The sequence below is a fragment of the Theropithecus gelada genome, chromosome 7b, assembly GCF_003255815.1.
Source record: "Theropithecus gelada isolate Dixy chromosome 7b, Tgel_1.0, whole genome shotgun sequence".
Lineage (NCBI taxonomy): Eukaryota > Metazoa > Chordata > Mammalia > Primates > Cercopithecidae > Theropithecus > Theropithecus gelada.
Window position 1 is genome coordinate 4678856 of NC_037675.1, and position 24945 is coordinate 4703800.

Here is a 24945-nt window from a genome sequence, read left to right on the forward strand (position 1 = left end):
TTTTGAGACGGAGTCTTGCTCTGTCGCCCAGGCTGGAGTGCAGTGGCCGGATCTCAGCTCACTGCAAGCTCCGCCTCCCGGGTTCACGCCATTCTCCTGCCTCAGCCTCCCGAGTAGCTGGGACTACAGGCGCCCGCCACCGAGCCCGGCTAGTTTTTTGTATTTTTTAGTAGAGACGGGGTTTCACCGTGTCAGCCAGGATGGTCTCGATCTCCTGACCTCGTGATCCGCCCGTCTCGGCCTCCCAAAGTGCTGGGATTACAGGCTTGAGCCACCGCGCCCGGCCGATACTGGCTCTAATAACTTCTTTCTCCACCTAGTTTGTAGTTTTAGTTTTATCCTTAAGAACCATTGCACCATGATTTAAAACTGTTCTCAGGCACCATTAGGAGAACCAATTCTATCTCTAAGACAGTGCTCTGAAGCATTCAAAACTAGATGTTAATTTACAAAAATTAAAAGCATTCTCCAATTCTTCTCTGATTACAAGGTAACGTACTAAATGCATAATCATCATTATTTTTATGTTAACTACTATCTATTTCATAAGTGTTAACTACTATGTATTTCATATGAAAATTCTCTTCAAAGTAAATCGATCATCTTCTGGAGTCCCGGGCACATCAAACATGTCTTCTACAATATGGCAGTCAGGGAAAGTGAGGGGTGGTTTTTAATCTTATCTTTCCCCTCAATGATAAAAATACATCCAAAGACTCTCTTAAGCACTTGTGCCTTTCCCCTTACCTGAATTTCTGGTAGGACTGGGAAAGATATTCATTAATGATGCTTAAGTGGGCATTATCTCCCAGAAACATCTTATTAGAAGCAGCATGCTGAAGCATTTTTGCAATGGAGCCCAGATTTCGGCGTTGGTCTGTGGTAAGCTGGCCTCCTGCCGACAGGTCAATGATGTCAAAGGCATCAGGAGCAACAATGGCTGGATTCATGTATCGATAATAAAGCAAGTTGCCAATAATCTGGAACAGATGAAACAGAAAGATGGGTATTAAAAGACATATCACCAAGTAAGCCACAAATGAGTTTGCTAGCAAAGAAAAGCAGAAAATGCAGTCCTATGAGTAAAAAATAAATAAAAAATACATACACACATGCACGCATGCACATATACACACTCTTTCTCATGGCCTGGAACTAAATGAAATATCCCTTTGTTCAATACAGGAAAACAATGAGAACAGAACTGAAAACTACTGCCAGTAGTTAATGAAAGAGCAGATTCAGAAGGTAAAAATGATACACTTAAAGTCTGTTATTAAGTATTTCAGGATATCTTTTGTTCACATATCATGGTAGCAAATAAGGCTGGTGTCACCCACATGCACTTTGTACTTTCATGTAGATGGGTTTTCCTTATAAAAAGCTAACAAACATAGCTAAATTCCTTAACATGACCCAATCAGCATAGAGTAACCCCACCTCCCAACATTCTCATGCTGCAGACTTCAAAGGCTAAGTTCATGCCTCTGAAATTAAATTCACTTAACACACATCTGTTCCACAGAAGAATTCAGGGACAGTCACAGCATTTCCCCTAGAGTTTCATTCAGAAGAAATAAAATTAATTCACCTGAACAGAAAGTCTAGAATCGAGGCCTCACTGTAGGAAAGCACAGAACTAGGAGAGAGAAGAAAAAAGCATTCAGATTAAAAAAAAAGAAAAGAGAAGAGCACAGCTGAGTAAGAAAGAGTTATCAGCAACAGCCTTAGCAGAAATAATTGTGCTTGCTACTATTTGCCAGGTCACCAGCAGAGGGAACAATACTACAGCGAAAAGACAGGACTCAAAGAAACTCATCTGAAAACAGGAAAAATCCATCTTTCTACTTGTTTGATGTTTGTGCGCCAAACTATAGGAAGTGTTTCATCCTAAGAGAGGTATCATTTACCAATTACAATTGTTTTCAAAAGCTCACAATCAATGGCAAGCTACTGCCAGAACCTACACTTAGGCAGTTAGTAATGATCTACGGTCAGTCCTGCTTTTATAGCTTTGTCCTCAAAGGGCAGGAGTCTGCCGGCTATGAGATTCTTACCTTCAGCAGCTCATCCTCACCAGCATCAGGGAACTTCTCATGCAACGAGTCCTTCAGCACTTTGGCAATGAAGCGCATCCCATAACTGCGGGATGGACAAAACTTAGTGAGAAGGGCCAAGGAGCAGAAAGGCACTTACTGCTGGGCTCTACTGGGGGTCATGACAACTGATGGCACTCACGGGATTTTGTCCACAGAGCTGACAATGGCTGAGAGAAACTTGTCTGTCACAGCCCGCATGTTCCTGATGGAGCTGTCTAGCCGTGTCTTCACTTCTTCATGAGCTAGCGCCTGCTCAGGGGTCACATCATAGGGCAGTTTGCTGGGAAGAGAGAAATTATACCCAACTATGTTAGACTAACAGCCAGGAACAGCCTGAAGCAAGTGTCTTATCTTTCATAAAATGAAAGACCCAGAAATATTAGATAGCTTAAGCTCATGCTCACAGGGCTGGTAAGTGATAAGGCTAGAATCTGAACTCAGGTTTTTAACTGTGAATCAGGTGCCTGAATTGTGTGCCAGGCACAATAATAGGCATTTGGGAATAAAAGTTATACACGACATGATACCTTCTCTTGAGTCTTTTACAGTCTGGTGGGAGTGACACACAAACAAATGATTATAAACCTATTCTGCTGTAAATCAGTTCACCAAAAGTGCTACAGGACCATAGGGAAAGGGCTTCAACTCAGAATGGAAAAAGGAAGGAAGGCTTCCAAAAGGAAGGGATGCTTGAACGCAAGAAAACGGGAGAGGAAGAGTCTTCTAGGAAGGAAAGGGAGACAGGAGAAATGAGAGTGGAAAAGCAGACAGGGAGCAGGCCATGGCAGACCCTGTATATGATACTGACAAATCTGGACTTTGCTAGAAACCAGAGGGAGGTCTTCAAAGATAGGAGCGCTACGCCAGGAACAGCAGCACACACTAGCATTCCCAGCTACTAGGAAGGTTGAGGTGGGAGGATTGCTTGAGCAAGACCTTGTCTCAAAAAAAAAAAAAAAAAAAAAAGAGGCAGAGAGAGCTTTGGTACACACAGAAGGGGAAGAGAAGGCAATGCGACCACAAAGGCAGAGGCTGGAACCACACAGCCACAAGTTGAGGGATGTCAACAGTCACCACAAGCTTTAAGAGTCAAGAAACAGTTTCCACTAGAGCCTCTGCAGGGAGTATGGCTCTTCCAGCACCTCGACTTCATGATAATGGTTTCAGATTTCTGGCCTCCACAATTGTGAGACAATGAATTTTGGTTGTTTTAAGCCACCAAATTTGAGGTGATGTGTTATGGCAGCCTTAGAAAATACAAGCAGAGGCCAGGTGTGGTGGCTCACGCCTGTGATCCCAACACTTTGGGAGGCGGAGGTGGGTAGATCACCTGAGGTCAGGAGTTTGAGACCAGTCTGGCCAACATGGAGAAACTCCATCTCTACTATAAATATAAAAATTAGCCGGGCATGGAGGCGCATGCATGCCTGTAATCCCAGCTACTCAGGAGGCTGAGGCAGGAGAATCACTTGAACCCGGGAGGCAGAGGTTGCGGTGAGCCAAGATCACACCATTGCACTCCAGCCTGAGCAACAAAGCGAGACTCTGTCTCAACAACAACAAAAGAAAAATACAAGTAGATAGGAATACCCTTCTTCATTTGTCACCGCATGGCTAATTTAAAATAGGTAGGCTATGAATACAAGAATTCTGCAAAAATCAACAGAAACATTCTATGAGAAATAAATAAATACATGGAACTTACAATAAAGAATATTATATATTTTATTATTTATATGATTTTCAAAAGTAGTAACCAGCAAGGGAATCAATATGCTAAAAAACATTGGTGATAGAACAGAATATTAACTTTCTGAGATTTTTAGGAAAGAACATTCCCAAGAGGTGACAAGATTCCAGTTTGCTACATGTATTGTGGCTGAAGTAAAAGAAGAAAGCTAAGGGACCTGTGACGCTTACCTGCAGGACAGATCCCCACCACATCACCACACCTCATAGTCACTGGTATCTTAAAAAGAGTTCAAATCAATTTCCTTTTTTTTTTAAGATATGGGGTCTATGTCGCCCAGGCAGCACTCAAACTCCTGGGCTCAAGCAATCCTCCTGTCTTGGCCTCCTGCGCAACTGGGACTACCAGTGCATGCCACCATGCCTGGCTCAATTTCCATTTTATGAAAGGCAAAATAAGACCAGTTTCCCATAGGTACCCACAAGAAAACCAATCCTGAAATGTTCAGCAGGCTTTGGATCTAAAAATGACTGACTCATGGACCATCAGAGGAAATAACTTAGAAGCCCTGAGCCGGTGTATATGGGGCTATCGGTAAGGAATGCCCTGGGTTGCAGGCAAAACTTCCCAGACAGGTATTGCACTTGGTTGACCACATTCCTGGATGTGCAGGCCTCAGGTATGCAGGCAAAAAAGTTAAAAAGACCTTTGCAATGATCTGAGTCCTGATAACAGACCTACATGGCACTGAGAACCAATCAGATGCCAAATGATTCCTAATAAGGATAAGCCCTTTCTTTCTTTTTTTGTCAACCTAGGATGGAGTGCAGTGGTGCCATCAAGGCACACTGCAGCCTCAACCTCCCATGCTCAACCGATCCTCCTGCCTCAGCCTTTGGAATAGGTCGAACTACAGGTGTGCACAACCATGCCCAGCTAATTTTTTTTTTTTTTAAGTAGGGACAAGGTATTCCTATGTTGCCCAGGCTGGTCTCAAACTCCTGAGCTCAAGCAATCCTCCTGCCTCAGCCTCCCAAAGTGTTGGTATTACAGGCGTGAGCCATCACGCCTGGCAAGATAAGCCCTTTCAAGGAGTCAGCAGAATGTTCTGTTCTCCACCCAGGGTACACCTCCCTGTTTGCCTGGCATCCAGGTAAATGGAAAGTAGAATGATGTAGAATGGTGTTATTCAAAGTGTGGACCAGTGCCAGTCTACAAACTGATCAAAGACAAGATAAAGAGAATGAGTCAGAATATAAATCAATACATTGCTTCCTTCATTAAGAAAATCTTGCTATGAAAAAAAAGTATCAGTTGAACTAAACAGTGTGCACAGCTGATTTTCCATTACTGGTGTGCAAACCACACTTTGAATAACAATGGTGTGGAGAGCTGCTACTCCGCCTATGCCCAGAGAGCTTCATGCATGATCTAACCCTACTCCACAACAACAAGAAGAAACCACAACAGACCATGCTGCTCACACCTCCATTTCCCACCCCTCTGGGTCCTCACCCAAGATGAATAAAACCAGTAACATTTTGGCATTCTGAACTCCCTTTCCCCAGCATTACCCATATTTGATTGGCACACTTTTGCTTTAGATCAATTAATGTTGGTGATTATGCTATGGCCCTAGCTCAGTTATCTCCTGTAATATGTTAATTTAATTAGCCCAACTCTCGATATTTCAGGGCAGCTCACCCCACACCATTTTCCTTTTCCTTTATTAAAACACAGTGATCTCACCCAATCTTTATGAACCTTCTCATTCAACCACATCCCTAGTTATGCCAGGTCCTTTTAAGTCTACACCCTCCACCTTAGAGTGTTCAGACATGAACACTGCACCTAGCTCTTAGTAAGGCTGGGTTCATCTTAGCCTTTGGACCTCAGCTAAATGAAATTTTATCTTCTGGGATAGGCTTTCCCTAACCACCTTATGTTAGTTCCCTCTTATAAAGTCTCTATTACAGAACCCTACTTCATAAAACTTTCCTCAATGTTTAATTATGCTTTTATTTTTATGTATCTGGTTGGTGTCTCTTCCACCCAATGAACTATGAAGAGAGGGCAGGGAGCATGTCTGTTTCACTCATTCTTGCATTACTGTACACATCTCTAACACAATGCCTGGCACACAGTAAGTACTCAATAAATATTTGCTAAATAAGTGCGTTTATTACCAGGTCAACAACTTATAAAGCAGAGTTTTCTAAAGAAAAACTATTTCAGGCTGGGTGTGGTGGCTCACGGCTGTAATCCCAGCACTTTGGGAGGCCGAGGCAGATAGATTGCTTGAGATCAGAAGTTCGAGACCAGTCTGGCCAACATGGCGAAACCCTTTCTCTACTAAAAATACAAAAAGTAGACAGGGGTGGTAGCGCGCGACTGTAATCCCAGTTACTCAGGAGGCTGGGGCATGAGAATTGCTTAGACCCAGGAGGTGGAGGCTGCAGTGAGCCGAGATTGTGCCACTGCACTCCAGCCTGGGCGACAAGAGTGAAACTCTGTCTCAAAAAAAAAAAAAAAAAGAAAGAAAAGAAAAATTATTTAAACTAATATTAGTTTATAAATAAAGAGAGGGGAAAAAAGCAGGAAAGAAAATAACAACATGAAAGAAAAGTGTTATTATGGTTAACATACCTTGCCTCTCCTGTCTGAGACTCCATCTGATTAACCCAAGATTTGTAAATATCCACAGGGTCAGTTTTGATGTTGAGAGATTTGTCATCCATAATTTCCTTCACGACTGGGGCCAAGATCTGTCTCAGGGCATTCTGGCCACGCGCACCACGGTTGAAACTTACAACCATTTTAATAACCGTAGGATTTCCTGTGACAATCTCTTGAATCTGATCTACCTTCGACCTATAAAACATCAGATAAAAATTTAAACTTGTCACAGAATCCATCAACTTAAAAGATCCTTCCTGCTTAAAGATCCTATCTCCCTGAAACGGTTTCTCTTGAAACACTCCCCGGCACTCACAGAACATTCCTGCAGCTGTACACTCAATCATGGTCATGATTAGGTCCGTTACTAGATAAAAATGTGAAATCTTCCTGTTCAGATCACTTTTTGAAATTATACCTTAATACAGAATGTTCCTAAAATTAACTTATTCCTTCCCTAGAAGCAGCAAGATTTTATATCAGTTATTTAAAAATTAGATGCTTCTTTAGAGTAAGTATTTTTCATAAATTAATCGAGATCAAGAAAAGATCAGGAAGGCATGAATCTCAAACTGGGAGCCCCTGTGTTAGTGGGAAGGGGCCTATGCCCTTAAGAAATCTGTTCATACTTGATTTCCTCTTGAAGCGCTGTCTTAAAGAGCCGCAGGAGCAGGTACTCTTCTCGCTGGTTGGATGCGTAGTTGTAGAGTGTGAAGATTACAGAGTCCATGAACTTGGTGGACTTGTTCTGGGGCATCTGAAAAATTAGCTTGGCCAGATAGGTGGGATTGGTCTGAAATAAAACCAAGGGATAAGTCATCTGTAGGTAATATAAAGGCTGGCAAGGTATATTCAATTATTTAAAATTGAAGGACTAGAATATATATGAGAAAAAAATTAATAAATTAACGTATTACAGTGCCCGTCACTCGCCCCTCAGTGGAATTCAAAAATATTTCCAGAGAGATCAATGGGTAAGGCTTTCTTGTGGAAAAACAAATTCACTAAATTTTTATAACACTGATTCCAGGAGCCACTTACTTGCAATAAATAAAACAGGTGCTGGTAAGCTTCCAACTTCTCTCTCTTCTCCTTGCTCAAAGCCTTGAGACCTCCCTTCTGTTTATTTATCATCATCATATCAGACAACTGTTCCTTATTTTTTTTGGTAAGTTTTTTACTGTGGGAAACCACATCCTGTAAACAAAAATCAATACATAGATCAGAAAGCCTTCAAAGATGAACCTCTGGGCATTGAGGAAAGGTTTTGTAGCACATGCAAACTCACATGAAGGTCTACTGCACTGGCAGATTCCCACCGAATATTTTAAAATCACTACCCTTTATCCTGTTTTCAGTATACCAATCAAATCCATTCCTATGTTCCAACAAAGAACCTGAGCCACAAGAATGTCCACTGAATTGGGAAACCAACTTCTAGCAATCTATTATAAAAATAATAGCTACATATATACTGAAACAATAATTGCAATGTTATTTATAATAAATGCTTGGAAAACAACCTAAATGTCAAATACTAGGGGAAAAAGAGGTAAATTATAGTATTATTTTCTAAAAATCTATTATGCTACTGTTAAAAATAATACTTAGGGCTGGGTGCAGTGGCTCACACCTGTAATCCCAGCACTTTGGGAGGCTGAAGCAGGAGGATCACTTGAGCCCAGGAGTTTTGAGACCAGCCTGGACAACACAAAGAGACCCTACCTCTTATAAAAATATAATTTGCCAGGCGTGGTGGTGTACACCTGTTGTCCTAGCTACTTGAGAGGCTGAAGTGGGAGAATCACTTGAGCCTAGGAGGTTGAGGTTGCAGTGACTCATGATCATGCCACTGCACTCCAGCCTGGGGTACAGAGGGAAACTCTGTTACAAAAAAAAAAAAAAAAAAATTTTTTTTGACTACTTATCATAGCAAAAGAGTCTTATCCTTTAATATGAAGTAAGAATGTAAGATACAAAATGACTGGGGTAGGTGAAATTAGGGGAAGACATTTATCTTCTTTTCTCTATCTAAATTTTGTCTATTGAATTGTTTTATGTCTTAGATAATTTTTTTTTTTTTGAGACAGAGTTTCACTCTGTCACCCAGTCTGGAGTGCAGTGGTGCAATCTTGGCTCACTGCAACCTCTGCCTCCCAGGTTCAAGGAATTCTTCCACCTCAGCCTCCTGAGTAGCTGAAATTACAGGCATGTACTACCATGTCCAGCTAATTTTTTATATTTTTAGTAGAGACAGGGTTTTACCATGTTGGCCTGGCTGGTCTCAAACTTCTGGCTTCAAGTGATCCGCCCTCCTCGGCCTCCCAAAGTGCTGGGATTATAGGTGTAAGCCATCATGCCTAACCTGTCTTATACAACTTTTTAAAAAGCTTATGATGGCCGGGCACAGCAGCTCAGCCTGTAATCACAGCACTTTGGGAGGCCAAGGTGGGTGGCTCAATCACTTGAGGCCAGGAGTTCGAGACCAGCCTGGCCAACATGGTGAAACCCTCGTCTCTACTAAAAATGCAAAAAAGCTGGGTGCCGTGGCTCACACCTGTAATTCTAGCACTTTGGGAAGCTGAGGCAGGTGGATCACCCGAGGTCAGGACTTCAAGACCAGCCTGGCCAACATGGCGAAACGCTGCCTCCACTAAAAATACAAAAATTAGCAGGGTGTAGTGGTATGTGCCTGTAATCCCAGTTACTTGGGAGGCTGAGGCAGGAGAATCACTGAACCTGTAAGGCAGAGGTTGCAGTGAGCCGAGATCACACCATTGCACTCCACCCTGAGCGACAAGAGGGAAACTCAGTCTCAAAAAAAAAAAAAAAAAAAGCCAAAAAGCAAAAAAACAAAAAACATTAGCCAGGTGTAGTGTCACATGCCTATAATCCCAGCTACTTAGGAGGCTGAGGGAGGAGAATCGCTTGAACCTGGGAGGCAGAGGTTGCAGTGAGCTGAGACCACGTCGCAGTACAACCTGGGCAACAGAGTTAGATTTGGTCAAAAAAAAAAAAAGGCCGGGCGCGGTGGCTCAAGCCTGTAATCCCAGCACTTTGGGAGGCCGAGACGGGCAGATCACGAGGTCAGGAGATCGAGACCATCCTGGCTAACAGGGTGAAACCCCGTCTCTATTAAGAAATACAAAAAACTAGCCGGGCGAGGTGGCGGGCGCCTGTAGTCCCAGCTACTCGGGAGGCTGAGGCCGGAGAATGGCGTGAACCCGGGAGGCGGAGCTTGCAGTGAGCTGAGATCCGGCCACTGCACTCCAGCCTGGGCGACAGAGCGAGACTCCGTCTCAAAAAAAAAAAAAAAAAAAAAAAGGCTTATGGCAGTAACTGAGAAGAAGGTCAGCCTCCACCCTCCCCACCAGTCAGAAAGGGAAATGCAAGGGTTACAAAGCAGGATGAAGTGTTCCAAGACCCCGCTGGCACTGGGCCATACCTGCAATGTAATCTTATTTTTCACTAGCAGTCCAATTTTGATATCCATGAGATTGAGGTCATTCTCCAGCTGCTGGTTAGAACGAATGAGGGTGATAACCTCTTCCCGCATCTTCATAAGGTCAAGCTCCTCCTGAAAATCCTGGTCACTTTGGTCCAGCAGGTGGACAAATTTTCGGACCACAATCATAGGAGGATCCTCAGCATTGACTGACAGAAAGTATGCATCAGACAAAGAATGGAGTTACCAGAAAAAGTACTATGTCTCAGGAAATAGCACTGTCTTGAAAAAGTAGTTCTATTCACACACATTTAATTTTGAGATGTGCCAAGACAACTATCAGATGCAGTCTTCTGTGTCAGGCTATTGCTATGTTATGATAAAGGTTAACGCAACAAGCCAACCAGATACCTAGCCACATGTTAGCAAAGGGACTTATGTCACAGGTCACACCCTCTCCCCCAAGCCTTGCCTTCAGGACAGTAAAAGAGGTCTGTGGAGAATACCCTGAACTTGGTGGCTCTAAGCCACTGCCTCAACTCTTCACGCGGAGCCAGTTACTCACTGAGAGTCTTGTAGTCATCCCGAGCTTTGTTTGCCCGAATAAAAGCCTGGATTTTGATAATGTCATTTATCTAAGGAACAAAAAAGAAGAAGAAATTCCTCTGTTCATCTGTCTACCAAAAATATGACAAAGCAGCTCCTAATGGCCTGTATGATCCAAGGGTGCTTACATGGTCCCGGAAGTACTGCAGGCGATCTCGATAGCGCTTTCTAGCCTGGTGCATCCTTGCCAGGGACTGAATCTATGGAAAAGGGATCCTGAAAATTAGAAGAGTCCTTCATCTCAACATGTGTTATACCTGCACCCCTCATGGAGAAACCCTGCTCAGGCTACCATACCTTTACAACTTCATCTTTGTGGGAACGCAGGTAAGCTAACCGATCTTGATATGCCTTCTTCTGCTTGTACCCTCTCCACTGCGACTGAAACAATCAAATGTTACAGAGGACATATTACTTCCCAAGCATCAATGGAAGTTAAAAAAAAAAAAACCTTTCATCTTGATATATGATCCAAGTACAATTTCATGATGAAGTTTTAGGAAGGACCACTTCCAACAGTGACAGGGGAACAAGGGCATGGGCCATCCCTCCACTGGAAGAACACGATGGCTACATTCTACTTCCCCAACGTCAGCACAGCCCTGCACATCTTTTATAGTGCAGCCATACAGATTCATTTACTGGCTTCTTCCAACAAATCAAGTGAGGAAGATAAGATACAATGGGGTATTCCCCTTTTACAGATGGGGACACAAACTTGGAGATTCACCACTGTCTGGTAGCAGTGCAACCATCATTCCTAACTCAGAATTCTTTCTAGGACATTGTTCCGCCTTATCATTGAAGCAAAACCACAGTTGTTTTCCTCGGGGTTCAAATCTTACAGAAAGGTATAGTCTTAGAAGAAGAGAGGAAGAGGTACCCAAGAACTGCCACTGTGCCACCATTAAACACCTGTAGGCACACTACGGTTATATGGTAGTAAAGAGGAGGTACCTGTCAAAGAAAAGAGAAGACTAAGAGTCCAGAACTCAAAAATCACACTCAGACAGTCAATGGTGACAGCTGACCGTTTATTACCCCTGCTCTAGATGCCCGCTTGCTGTCTGTGTGATAGGGTCTGAAATACCTGAATGCAGGTGATGGCAGGGATTTGTTTCTTCAGGAAATTCATCCTGGATCGGAATTCCTGTCGAACTAAGTATCCACGGCAGCGAGCCTGCAGCCTGGTGATCAGGCCTTCGTTAGCCAGCCACAGCTGTTCTCGGTTATATGCAGCAGTCACCCCAGAGATAGAACTCTGAAAAAGCAGTGGTTACATTCAAAGACATTTACCGGCAAGAATGGATGCAGGTTTTCTCAAAGTATCATCCACAGCACACAAGCTAACACTCCTGCTTCCTAAGTCTATACTGTATCATTAGCTACGCGACATGAACAAAGCCCTCAAGTCTGTTTTTCAGGACCAGGTTGTTCTCACACACCTCCTCCCACCTAGAAAACATACCATAAACAAAAACTTAATCTTCTTTTGCTTCATATGTCATCTCACTTATCCATCTATCCAACACTGACTAGGCTGGGCACTGTGCTGGCTGATCTGGGGTCACTGCAGACAAGAATAGAGTGACAGGTACGGAACAGGGCTGTGTGCCAAATATCAAGGGACCCCTAGAATGTTACAATGCAGGACATTTCAGGGGGAGAGACCAGAGGTGAGGACTGAAAATTGCTTCCCCAGGCAGATTGCAAATGGTCTTGAAAAGTAGCCTAGAGGGTTTGGATTGTTACCAAAGATACTGGAGAGCCAGGAAACTTTGTCAAGCAAAGGAATAAAACAATCAGATGTTTATTATTTATTTTAGAGACAAGGTTTCGTTCTGTCACCTAGGCTGGAGTGCAGTGGTGCAATCTCAGCTTGCTGCAGCCTCAAATTACTGGGTTCAAGCAATCCTCCCAGCTCACCTCCTGAGTAGCTGGGGCTACAAGCGTACCAGCACACTTGGCTAATTTTAATTTTTAAAAAATATTTTTTGAAGAGATGAGTCCTCATTATATTGTCCAGGGTGGAGATTATTTTTAGAAAAACAATACTGTTAGGAAAGTAGCTGACAGATTAGAGTGAGGTGAGACTTCAACCAAGGGGGTGAATTATAATGCTGCTATTGCGATCCAAGTGAGAGATGGCCTGGGCTTCAACAAGGGCAGCAGGAGTGAGAATGGTTAGGAACATCTGGTTACCTATCCAATATCCACCTTCTCCTTTCTCCTTGGTAACAGAGCCTTGATTTTTTTTTTTTCTTTTTTTCTGGGCAACACTGTACGCACTTAAAAGACTCCACGAGTGGTCAGGCGCGGTGGCTCACGCCTATAATCCCAGTTCTTTGGGAGGCTGAGGTGGGTGGATCACCTGAGGTCAGGAGTTGGAGACCAGCCCGGCCAACATGGAGAAACCCCGTCTCTACTAAAAATACAAAAATTAGCCGGGCATGGTGGTGCATGCCTGTAATCCCAGCTACTCAGGAGGGTGACAAAGAATTGCTTGAACTCGGGAGGCAGAGGTTGTGGTGAGCCGAGATCACACCATTGCACTCCAGCCTGGGCAGCAAGAGCGAAACTCCGTCTCAAAAAAACAAAACAAAAAACAAAAAACTCCATGAGGTAGAGAGGTCATGCGCTGTGAGCAGCAGTAGTTCGGCAAGACCTTTGAGAAAGCTCCTTGAGAGAGACAGCTGGCAGCACACCTTTTTCGCTTTCCTTCCCCTTCTTCCTACTTCCTGCTTGGACTGCTAACTTGATGGTCAAAGCTCCAAGCTGTCACTATAGGTAACAAGGTGACCTCGAGAATGGAAGCCACATGACAGAGCACAAAGATGGAGGATCCTGGGACAGATGACACCATGGAGCCACATTTTCCCTGGACTGCTGAACTGCAGAATCATTTCACGTGAGATAAAAATACAACCTTACACACTATTGCAGCCTCTGGTTTTTTCCTATTTAACTGTGTTTGAGGTGTCTGCTGGACTTCTGGACTGCAAAAGGAAGGGCAAAAACCTGGTGGTGGGGAAAAGGGCTAATGTCTGGAAGTACAGATTTAGGAGTCACAAGCACAGGGTTAAGGGCTGGAGCCACAGGCTTGAAAGAGATCACTCAGAAAGAATGCGAAGACGAAGAGAAGAGGGCCAATGGAATCTTCATATAATTCAAGCAGAGGTAGGGAAAGGAAGGTAGCAAGAGAGATTAAGAAGGAACATTCAGAAGTAGGAAAATCAGAAGAGAATTGTATGGGAGAAGCCAAAGGAATTAAGGGTTTGAGGAAGAGACTTTTGACAAGTCATATACGATGAGTGCTCAGAACTGAATTTGCCAATTAAAAGGTTATTGATGAATTCTAAAATAAGAGTTTTACTAAGTAAAAGCTGCACAGGAAACCACACTGCTGTGAGCTAAGAAGTGGATGCTAACAGACAGTGAATTAGTGACGAGTAGACTAACTTTCAAGGCCCTTAGCAAGAGTATGAATGTAGGTGAGGCCAGATCAAGGCCCTTAGCAAGAGTATGAATGTAGGTGAGCCCAGTTCAGGGAAATTCCATGGGCTTTAAAAAATGTTTGTATTATTATTTTTTCAAAGATGTGGGAAATAAAGATGCCTACGTATGTAGGCTGCTACTTAAAATACAGTCCTTGGGCCAGCAGCATCAACATCACCTGGAAGCTTGTCAGAAATGTAGATTTTCTCAGAACTCACACTAGAATCAGAGCCTTCATTTTAACAAGATCCCAGGTGATTCAGACAGACATTAAATCCTGACAAACACTGGAGGAAGAGCATGAAAAGTATAAGGTCTGCAAGGAACTGGGAGAGGATGAAATCAAGCAGTAAGATAAATAATGAGCTTTAGAAAGGATAGCTGTTTCCTCTGGAGAGAAAATGAAGAAGGAATCAGTGAAAATCCAAGTAAGCTGAAAGTACAGAGAGTGGGGAGTACAGAGTGGGAGGATCTATATGTGATGGCCACTATTGTTGGCAGGGGAGGTAAAAGGTCAGGTCACATGCTGAAAATGAGGTAGCATCCCTTCCCGTTTAAATTCTTAGGTCCATATATGCAAAACACTATTCAAACATGAGTGTTTCTGTGGAGGTTAATAAGATTCTCAAAGGTGTCCCTGACCTAACAATAGTTAAAAATCACTCTGCTAGAAGTTGTACCCTGAATTCCCTAGCACAGCATATTAGGCCCTCAAGCTTCAATCTGGGTCTCTTGTCCTGCCACACCTACCATGTGCCAGGTAATACACCATTTATCTCTCCCTCAGGGGTCCACATCTTTTCAGTACTCTGTGCTTTTTCCTTTTCTATTTTCTTTCCTACTTTCTTTTTATAATTTCAGCAAGCTCATCCTTAACTTTCCCTTTCTGTCTAGAACAGCCTTTTCTTTTTTTCTCAGCTGCTAAAATATTATCTATGCTATGTTACTCCAGGACAAAATTAAAATTTCCCTTAAGACTTCCCTTATTGTGCTGTTATTAGAGCACCACTTCTCTCTGCCTTACATTACAGTACTCGGTTTTGTGTCTGCTGTTTTCACAACACTGTGAAGTACTGGGAGGTAGAGACTCTCTGATACCTATTTCTATCTTCTCAATGCCCAGAACAGAGTTCAGTGAATTCAAATTTCATCACCTGTGAAATCATTAGCAATGAAAATGAAACACTGGAAAGGTAAGACACTGTAACTCACCACATAAAGAGAACTTTAACCACAAGGTAGAAATCATCCATCTGATGGTAACTCCTGAATAAAGGAACTATTTCACTTTTTCCACAGGTGTATTTTTGACTTGTTCCACACAGGATTTGGGAAATATTGACAAAGGGAAGTCAATGACCTTTTGAAAATATTTTATTGTCCTTTTTCTCTAGGAATCTTGAATGTCTATTAGTAATGTGTCTAATCATGACCTACAGGAGCTTACTGAACATCTTCCCTCAGTATATATTCTCCCCCTTTAACATTCATTAAACAACTCTGGTTTAATTGACAGGAGTGCAGCACCAAGTTAAGCCTTAAAAGTCCTCAACAGTCTATCAATGACAATGTAACTCCCACTTAGAGAAAGTACTGCAAACTTAGCAGCTCACCTTAAAAACTACTAGGGGGCATAGACAAGCACAAATGTGACTAAAATTCAAATCCAAGTACATTAAATTCTGAATGAATACAAAGTTCTTTGGGAGCTTCAAAGGAAGATGAAGGGGGTAAGGAAAGGAAATTTTTAAAAGATTCTTAGAGGAGGTGACTTGAGATGGGTGTGTTTGGAGGACTGAATTTTTAAGGAGGACTGAATTTTTAAATTAAATTTTATTTTTTTGAGACAGGGTCTTGCTCTGTTGCCCAGGCTGGAATGCAGTGCTGGGATCATGGCTCATTATAGCCTTGACCTCCTGGGCTCAACTGATCCTTCCACCTCATCCTCCCAAGTAGTTAGAATCCCAGACACACACCACTACGCCCAGCTAATTTTTGTATTTTTTGTAGAGATGAAGTTTCACCATGTTGCCCAGGCTGGTCTTGAACTCCTGGGCTCAAGCAATCTTTTTGCCTTGGCCTCTCAAAGTGCTGGGATTACAGGTGTGAGCCACCACGCCCAGCCTGAATTTTTTTCTTTTTTTGTATCAAGAATCAGTACAAAGGGAAGGATAGAATTTTGACAGATATGGATGGCAGGGGAGAGACATCTCATGACAGCAGAGACTTTGGTTCATGACTATATCCCCATTCCTTAGAAGAGTACCTGCTACATTTGAGGTATCTGACAAATAACTGTGGAATGGGCTGGGTGCGCTGACTCACACCTGTAATCCCAGTACTTTGGGAGGCTGAGGTGGGTGGATCACTTGAGGCCAGGAGTTCGGGACCAGCCTGGCCAACAGGGCAAAACCTCGTCTCTACTAAAATTACAAAATTAGCCAGGTGTGGTACACGTCTGTAACCCCAGCTACTCGGGAGGCTGAGGCAGGAGAATCGCTTGAACCTAGGGAGGTGGAGGTTGTAGTGAGCCGAGACTGCACCACTGCACTCTAGCCTAGGTGACACAGTAAGACTCTGTCTCAAAACAACAACAACAACAACAACAAAAAACCTGTTGGACAGCATAAGCAAAGACACAAAGACACAGAAGATGAAAAAGTACTTTAAAAGCTCTATGAAAATGCTACCTTTATTTGAAAGTGCAGGTTGTAGCTAATATAATTCGTGGAACAGTCAGAAAAGAGACTGAAAATACAAACTGGGAAAGATTAAAGAAGTTGCATTTAATGGAGTCAGCAACCTTCCATTTTTCTTTTATAGATCATCTAACTTTTCTTAGCACATGGTTCATATCACTTAATTCTATAATTCAGATGTTTTACAAATTCAGGCCTTAGTCACTACCCCAACTACTACAAAAAAATTAGCCCAAAACAGCTCATTACATAACCTCAGTTTTAGTCTAGGGTTTCTGACCACACGCCCTTTTCCTCTTAGTAATATCATAGCTTGAAAACACTTTCTCTCAGCTTCTTCTTATGTGAAGAAAGGTGACTTACCTGGATCTCCTCCCGAGAAAGCTGCATAGAATTTTGCACAAAATTTGGGGGTTCGTCCCATCCTCCTTCCTGGGTCTCCAGATTGTGGTAATAATAATATCCACCTTTTACCCAGTGCTTCACCCACTTGCTGTTATTATCTCCTGGCAGAAAATAAAGGAAAGATAGAAGACACCCAGAGCCACACTCCCCAGCTGTACACATCCAGAACTGCAGGATTATTAGTCAGTTCTCACAGTCTAAATGAAGACCACTCCAAAAGCTGCTCCTTGGATCTGTGAGAGTAAAGGCGGGATCCTAAGCCCCCATTAAATTATGGCTTTGTAATGACTAACTTAGCTCATTTATGTCTGTAAGAAGAAAATACCTATGATGTCCAATTATGGAATTAACCATGATTAACTTTGTTTATTCCAAAGCCTATGTTTAAGGCCTGTCTGTCTTAAAAAATTTGCAACCATTGAGCCTCTCCAGTTTTTCAATTTATTTATTTATTTATTTTTTGAGACACAGTCTTGCTCTGTCACCCAGGCTGGAGTGCAGTGGCACGATCTTGACTCAATGCAGCCTCTGCCTCCTGGGTTTAGGTGATTTTCCTGCCTCAGCCTCCCGGATAGCTGGGAATACAGGCGCACGCCACCACGCCCAGTTAATTTTTGTATTTTTAGTAGAGACAGGGTTTTACCATGTTGGCCAAGCTGGTCTTGAACTCCTGACCTCAGGCAATTCACTCGCCTTGGCCTCCCAAAGTGCTGGGATTACAGGCGTGAGCCACTGCACCCGGCCCAGTTTTTCAATTTTTAAAAGTCCATAAAATGTGATAAAAAATCTTAAGTTTTTCCCGGTTTTTATACTCAAACTACTTTTAATTGCCTATAGGCTTAATCAGAACCACTGCTACTCTGTGAAAGATAAGCAGTTAAATATTTTAATATTTCCCACATTCTCAGAAAATTGGCCTTGTTAACACAGCTGTCCACAAAGGGGGGGAAAAGGATATTTTCAAAAACAGGGATTTTTATCCTCTTTAAAATGAGCCTAAGTACCGTACATCTATGCTAAAAGATCTTTCCCTATAGCTTATCCCTCTCCTCTACATCTGTCCCCTCGTATACTCAAGGGTTAGCTTCAGGGCACATATGTATTACCCCAGAACTCACCTACTGCCAGTTTTTTCTTCTTGGCTTCAGCAAGGTCACTCTGGTAAGTTTCACCACATTCAGGGATGACTCCATATAAGCCAACATCAGGGGAACGAAGGGCACTCAGTGTTTTGCCAACATCACCACTTTCTACTGCCTCATTAATGGCAAAGATTCCTAAAGCAACTATTCCGGGAAAGAATTGTTACTAGAATAGTTTAGAGAGTGTCTAAACTCACATACTGGTTCACTTAACTATATCTACTGGCAAATTGTTCCCCCATACCTATCTTGGTCAAGCTGTATGGAGCACCTTGTCACCCCCAGCCTCCACCAAAACAGAAATAAAACAGGTGATACATACACTTTTGTGCTTCTTGGGTGTCTTTGTTGGACTGCCAGATTCCACCTTGAATTTCATCCAACCATAACACGGCTGACTCATCCTGGATTTCCTACATATCATTGAAACCAAAATATTAAAGTCATGAAATTGGGGTACCTGTAACATACATGTGATGAGGGGGGTTTCCCAGACACAATTCAATATGGAAGAACAGGCTTAAAAAATATGAGACACATGGGTTAGTCAAATGGAAGAAGTAGGCATCAAAAAACTGGTAAAAGATAGGGTGCAGTGACTCACACTTGTAATCCAACACTTTGGGGGGCTGAGGCAGGAGGAATGCTTGAGCCCAGGAGTTCAAGACCAGCCTGGGCAACATAATGAGACCCCATCTCTCTCTAAAAAAATTAGCCAGGCATGGTGGTGCATGCCTATAGTCCCAGCTACTAGGGAAGCTGAGGCAGAAGGATTGCTTGAGCCCAGGAGGTCAGGCTGCAGTGAGCCGTGTTCTTACCACTGCACTCCGGCCTGGGCCACATAGTAAGACCCTGTCTCCCAAAATGAACAAACTGGTAAAGGTCATAAGATAAGGGAAATGGCTCACATGTAGGTGAAGATTATATAAAGATGAATTTAAGTGATTCAGGAGGAGTAGTTCAGCTAGAAGGGGCAAGAGGCCCAGATAGATTGGGAAGGGGTCCAGAGACTTTAACAGGGTGACAAGGGCCAGGGTATATATATAAATATGCAGTACTTATTTGAAAGCCTCCTTTGCCAACAATATTCAGAGGAAGTTAATGTTCTCTATGACTACTAATGTTTTTAAGACTGCCAAGTCTTACTTTAACCAGAACCTTTGAAGTATCACATTTAAAGCCAGGAGTCACTACAGGCAGTCTACATTTCTTACCAGCTGATATCCTAAAACGTGAATGTTAAATCAGTTGCTGGGAACTTAAAAGCAAATTTTCACAGAGAAACATAATGAATGTTGTGATTACTTTCCTTAGTACAGCCTCACAGCATAGTCTGAGTTGACTACTGCAGACAGAGAAGATGTATGATGTAGTGGAGGTGACTTACGTTCCTCTTTCTAAATTCGTTAAGACAATTTTCTTTTTTAAAAGAGCTTGTTGGTGACCATTTGCTCTGAATGGCATTTTAAATAGAAATAGATTAGTAGAAATATCTTCCTCTAGTATTTTCCTTTTTTTTTTTTTTTTTTTTTTGAGATGGAGTCTCGCTCTGTGGCCCAGGCTGGAGTGTGGTGGCGCAATTTCTGCTCACTCAAGCTCCGCCTCCCAGGTTCACGCCCTTCTCCTGCCTCAGACTCCCGAGTAGCTGGGACTACATGCACCCGCCACCACACCCGGCTAATTTTTTGTATTTTTTTTTAGTAGAGACAGGGTTTCACCGTGTTAGCCAGGATGGTCTCAATCTCCTGATCTTGTGATCCGCCCGTCTCGGCCTCCCAAAGTGCTGGGATTACAGGCGTGAACCACGGCGCCCAGCCGTATCTTCCAATTTTCAAGAATGTGGCTGCCATATTCCAATTTGGGGAAGTAGTTTAAGGATTAGCCCCAGGTAGTCACTACCGTTACTGAGAGTTAGCACAACAGGATTCTACTTCTACCCACTCGCAGTGTGAGAGTCAGAATTAGAAACCACTGCTGATAACCCCGTTAGATTTCCGTGGTCACATTGAGGTTATGCAAGCTTCAACGATCTCAAAGAGTGGGGGTCCTTTGTTAAGATGCCTGTAAGGTCTTTACAGAAAGCATCAATTCAGCAGAATACTGGGGCACTCTTCTCTAGAAAAGACAAGACACTTCAGGTTTTAAAGTGGCCAGGTTGTGGGAGTCATGTGTGTGGTGATCTGGGCAGACCCAACAAAATTAACATACTTATGAGGCTTGAGCTAACAGCAATTGGTATAAACAGCAGCTCAAAAATTCATTTAGATTGCCTGATGTGAATATAATTTGCCAAGGCACGAATGAGGCAGAATAAATAACTCAATAAATCACCATAACTATGTGTCCAAATGAGGGTCTGAGCTGTGAGGCAAAGTGAAATGTTTGACTGCCCAACAGCTGAAGTCACAAAACCTTAGGGAAGGCTTGGCTTTCCTCCTGTTTTATCAGAGAAAGACACAACATTTCATTCCATATAGTGAGGCAGCCACAATTCCTACAATTTATAAAGAGTGCAGGTGACAGAATAAGGGCAAGGGAAAGCATCTGAAATTGAAAGCAGTGATTTCTCCTAAATGGAGTCTTTTAGAAAGATCATTTAACCTAATTGTGGTAGGTTCTGGCCTTACAATTCTAAGAGGCACTGTCCCAATTTTAAGAAGCTCACAGTGTTGGGATAGGAAAAGAGTAAACAGATAAACAGAACGCAAGAACAAATAAATCACTTAAAAGCTGCAGAACCTAGTACCTTCCTACCACTAGCCGCTTCCTATTACCGAAAATAGAAACTGGCCACACACAATCCCCTAGAGTCCTAAGAATAACTACTGGAAATACTAGGCAATATTTCCAATGTGAGACAATACAATGAGTCAACTGCAGGCTTGTAACAACTTAAATTGAAAAGTCATAAGCAAGAGGGCTGATGGTCCGGTCTCCAAGAGAAGCAGTATAAAACTCCGTGCATCATAAAAACAGAAGCATTTCCACAGAATCAAGCCATTTTTGGTTCACTTCTGGGATAATCATACAACAGATATCTGAGCAGAATCTGCTGTAAGCAAAGTTGTGAGACTTAGCACAACCTCCCTTGCATTCAGAGAGAAAGGCAGAGCCTTTCTGAGCATTCAGAATTCTTTCTTCCTTGCCCCATGCAGATTAAAGTAAAACCTTTCATACATACTCCTTAAGAAATAAGCAGTAGAGCAATAGTATGAAAGGCAAGAAAAAGTGAATGGATGGGTGTCTCAGGTGTTTCAGGGAAACATAATAGAGAAATGCCCCTCACCAGAATGAAAAAGGAAAGAGAGACAGCATACACTACCTCATCCCAGGTTCTTTCTGCTCCAATTAGACTGAATAAAATGACAAAACCTAAATCCTTCTGGTAAAATTTATTTTAAAGAGATCACCTAAGATTAACTCAAATCACTGAGCAGAGTGTTAAAACCCAGGTTAGATATTATGGAGAGAAAACAGATTTGCTGTAAAAATGCTATATAAGATATATTAAAGTACAGCTCCCTAACAACTCTGACACTTAGAAACACTCATTGCATTTCAGAAGAGGCAAAGAGATAAGGACCAGAAGTCAGAATTTTAAAAGAGAGGGCAATGATTGGAGGTAGAAGAGGTGAAGAAGACACAAAACACAGGGAAAGGGAGAAGAGACAAAAGAATGACTATGTTATGTACATATGTATATGGAAAGCACACACTCACACATCCCTCTAAAGGGCACCTCTCACCACTCAAAACTTTTTAAAAAGCCTTTACTATGTGGCATGGTTTGCATGTGTGAAGATAGACACAATATTACATATATAAATACATAACCACATATATACCACATACACACATAAACACACATACACAAATCTGTACAACATATTTATCAACTATACAGCATAGGCACTGACCAATTAGGATGGAGCAGAGTCCTTATGGCCACTGCTGGTTTAGTTGCCGTATAGTGGGATTTCAATTAGAGTTGGGGAGTGATGGCACACATATTGGGAGGGTTGGGACAGTAACAATGTACCAAACAAAATAGAAGTATTTCAATGTCCTAACAACTGGTACAGCTGTGCCGGTGTGAACCAGCTGATTACTAGCTACATGCATATAAGCATGTGTGCACAAGTGCATATACACACAAGGAGGTCAGAGAGAGATTTAAGTCATTCCTGTTTCTGAGACAGAGTCTCGCTCTGTCGCCCAGGCTGGAGTGCGGTGACCCGATCTCGGTTCACTGCAAGCTCCGCTTCCTGGGTTCACGCCATTCTCTTGCCTCAGCCTCCCGAGTAGCTGGGACTACAGGCGCCCGCCACCATGCCGGGCTTTTTTTTTTTTTTTTTGTATTTTTAGTAGAGACGGGGTTTCACCCTGTTAGCCAGGATGGTCTCAATCTCCTGACCTCATGATCCACCCACCTTGGCCTCCCAAAGTACAAAGATTACAGGCATAAGCCACTGTGCCCGGACGATTTAACTCATTCTTATTCTTTCTTCTTTTATTTTATTTATTTATTTTTTTTTGAGGTGGAGCCTTGCTGTCACCCAGGCTGGAATGCAGTGGTGAGATCTCAGCTTACTGCAACCTCCTATTCCTGAGTTCAAAAAATCCTCCTGCCTTAGCCTCTTGAGTAGCTGGGACTACAGGGGTGTGCCACCACACCTGGAAAATTTTTGTATTTTTAGTAGAGATGGGGTTTCGCCATGTCAGCCAGGCTGGTCTCAAACTCCTGACCTCAAGTGATCCGCCTGCCTTGGCCTCCCAAAGTGCTGGGATTATAGGTGTAAGCCACCACATATGGCCCAAGTCATTCATATTCTTAATTATAAAATGAGATCCAGAGGAGCCCTGATATCCATGTCTTGCATTCAGACTTTACTACTCATGATTAGTAATCCACTTTTATCAAGAGTCCCACAAATGCTTAATTTAAATGAAGAGAGACAAGACATGAGTGAAAATGGTAAAGATTTCTGAAAATCCTCTCCACCATGAAAAACAAACAAACAAAAAACACTGGCACACTGGCAAACAATCACCAGCATCAGTTTTTTTCTCTTTTTTTTTTGAGATGCAGTTTCGCTCTTGTCACCCAGGTTGGAATGCAGTGGCGCTCACTGCAACCTCCGCCTCCTGGGTTCAAGTGATTCTCCTGCCTCAGCCTCCTGAGTAGCTGGGATTACAGGTGCCCGCCGCCATACCCAGCTAATTTTTTGTATTTTTAGTGGAGATGGGGTTTCACCATGTTGGCCAGGCTGGTCTCGAACTCCTGACCTCAGGTGATCTGCCAGCCTGGGACTCCCAAAGTGCTGGGATTACAGGCATGAGGCACTGCACCCAGCCTTTTTTTTAAAGACAGGGTCTTGCTTTGTCACTCAGGCTGGAGTGCAGTGGTGCAATCTTGGCTCACTGCAACCTCAGCCCCTCAGACCCAAGTGATCCTTCCATCTCAGCCTCCCAAGTGCCTGGGACCACAGGCACACACCACCACGTCCAGCTAATATTTTTATTTTTTGTAAAGACGGGGTTTTACCATCTTGCCCAGCCTGGTCTCAAATTCCTGGGCTCAAGCTATCCATCCGCCTTGACATCCCAACGTGCTGAGATTACAAGCATGAGCACTGCACCCGGCAGTTTTTTCAATACGACAGAAATTAACCAAAGGCCTGCAGAAACTGGAGAGTGTATTCAAGAAAAACAGCTGAAACTCAGTGAGAACAGTGAGTTCTGTGGTGCTTTAAACTCCCCTAATTCCAATCTGCCCCTCCTATCACCCCCTCAAAGCCTCATTCCCAGAGAACTGTCATTAGCTGACCTGTTCAGAGGTCACACTCGCAAGGCTGTCTTTATTTGACCTGACCAAGAGCTCATCCAGTGCAAACAGCCTTTTCTCCAGAAGCAATTGTCAAAAACATTAAGGATAACAGTTTAGGCAAACGAGACTAACTAAAAACCTTATAAGGAAGAGCTGGAGAATGAGATGTTCGTGGAGAACTCTGACAGCTTGACATATTCCTGGATGGGATCTAGGAGGCCACAGTGCATGTGTGGGCTGTGCACAGGCTCAGAAAAGATCTAATAAAGCTCTTGTTTAGCATATCGTCAATTAATATAAAATGGACAACCTGCAGCCCTCAGGGTTGCTCTGTCTATGGAGTAGCCATTCTTTTATTCCTTCACTTTCTTAATAAACTTGCTTCCACTTTATGGACTCTCCCTGAATTCTTTCTTGTGTGAGATCCAAGAACCATCTCTTGGGGTCTGGATCAGGACCCCCTTCCTGTACAGTATTGCAGCTCAAAACAAAACAAAAAATAACCCCCACACAAAAAATTCCCGACCATGTGGCTTCACTGGTGACTTGTACCAAATGTTTAAAGAACTAGTTAATCCTTTACAAACTCTTTCAAAATATAAAAGGAAAACTTCAAGTCATGAGGCCAGTATTACCCTGATACCAAAACCAAACACAAAGATACCAGAAGAAAATAAAACTACAGACCAAATTTAAATTAAGATCTTTTGCTTGTTAAATTTGTAACTCAGTGATAAGCATTTTTAAAAGCACTCCCAAATGGCTGATGGAGACTCAGATGCTCAGGTGATGCCAAAAACAAACAAACAAAAAACCAAAAAAAAAAAAAAAAACCCAAACCAAAAACAAACAAACAAAAAA

The 24945-nt window shown here is 42.7% G+C and overlaps 1 protein-coding gene across 1 annotated transcript in view; it reads right to left on the reverse strand.

Annotated features, from left to right (window-relative positions):
• IQGAP1 (IQ motif containing GTPase activating protein 1) overlaps positions 1 to 24945 on the reverse strand; it is a 118425-nt gene that overhangs the window by 21116 nt on the left and 72364 nt on the right. The window contains exons 16-29 of the mRNA XM_025391048.1: positions 18580 to 18670; positions 18234 to 18401; positions 17074 to 17216; positions 11607 to 11777; positions 10814 to 10897; positions 10645 to 10716; positions 10476 to 10545; positions 9911 to 10119; positions 7507 to 7662; positions 7095 to 7258; positions 6436 to 6660; positions 2239 to 2379; positions 2058 to 2142; positions 748 to 980 (exon numbers count right to left, since the gene is read on the reverse strand). Of these exons, the coding sequence (XP_025246833.1) occupies positions 748 to 980; positions 2058 to 2142; positions 2239 to 2379; positions 6436 to 6660; positions 7095 to 7258; positions 7507 to 7662; positions 9911 to 10119; positions 10476 to 10545; positions 10645 to 10716; positions 10814 to 10897; positions 11607 to 11777; positions 17074 to 17216; positions 18234 to 18401; positions 18580 to 18670 (2012 nt within the window). The remainder of the gene's footprint in view (positions 1 to 747; positions 981 to 2057; positions 2143 to 2238; positions 2380 to 6435; positions 6661 to 7094; positions 7259 to 7506; positions 7663 to 9910; positions 10120 to 10475; positions 10546 to 10644; positions 10717 to 10813; positions 10898 to 11606; positions 11778 to 17073; positions 17217 to 18233; positions 18402 to 18579; positions 18671 to 24945) is intronic.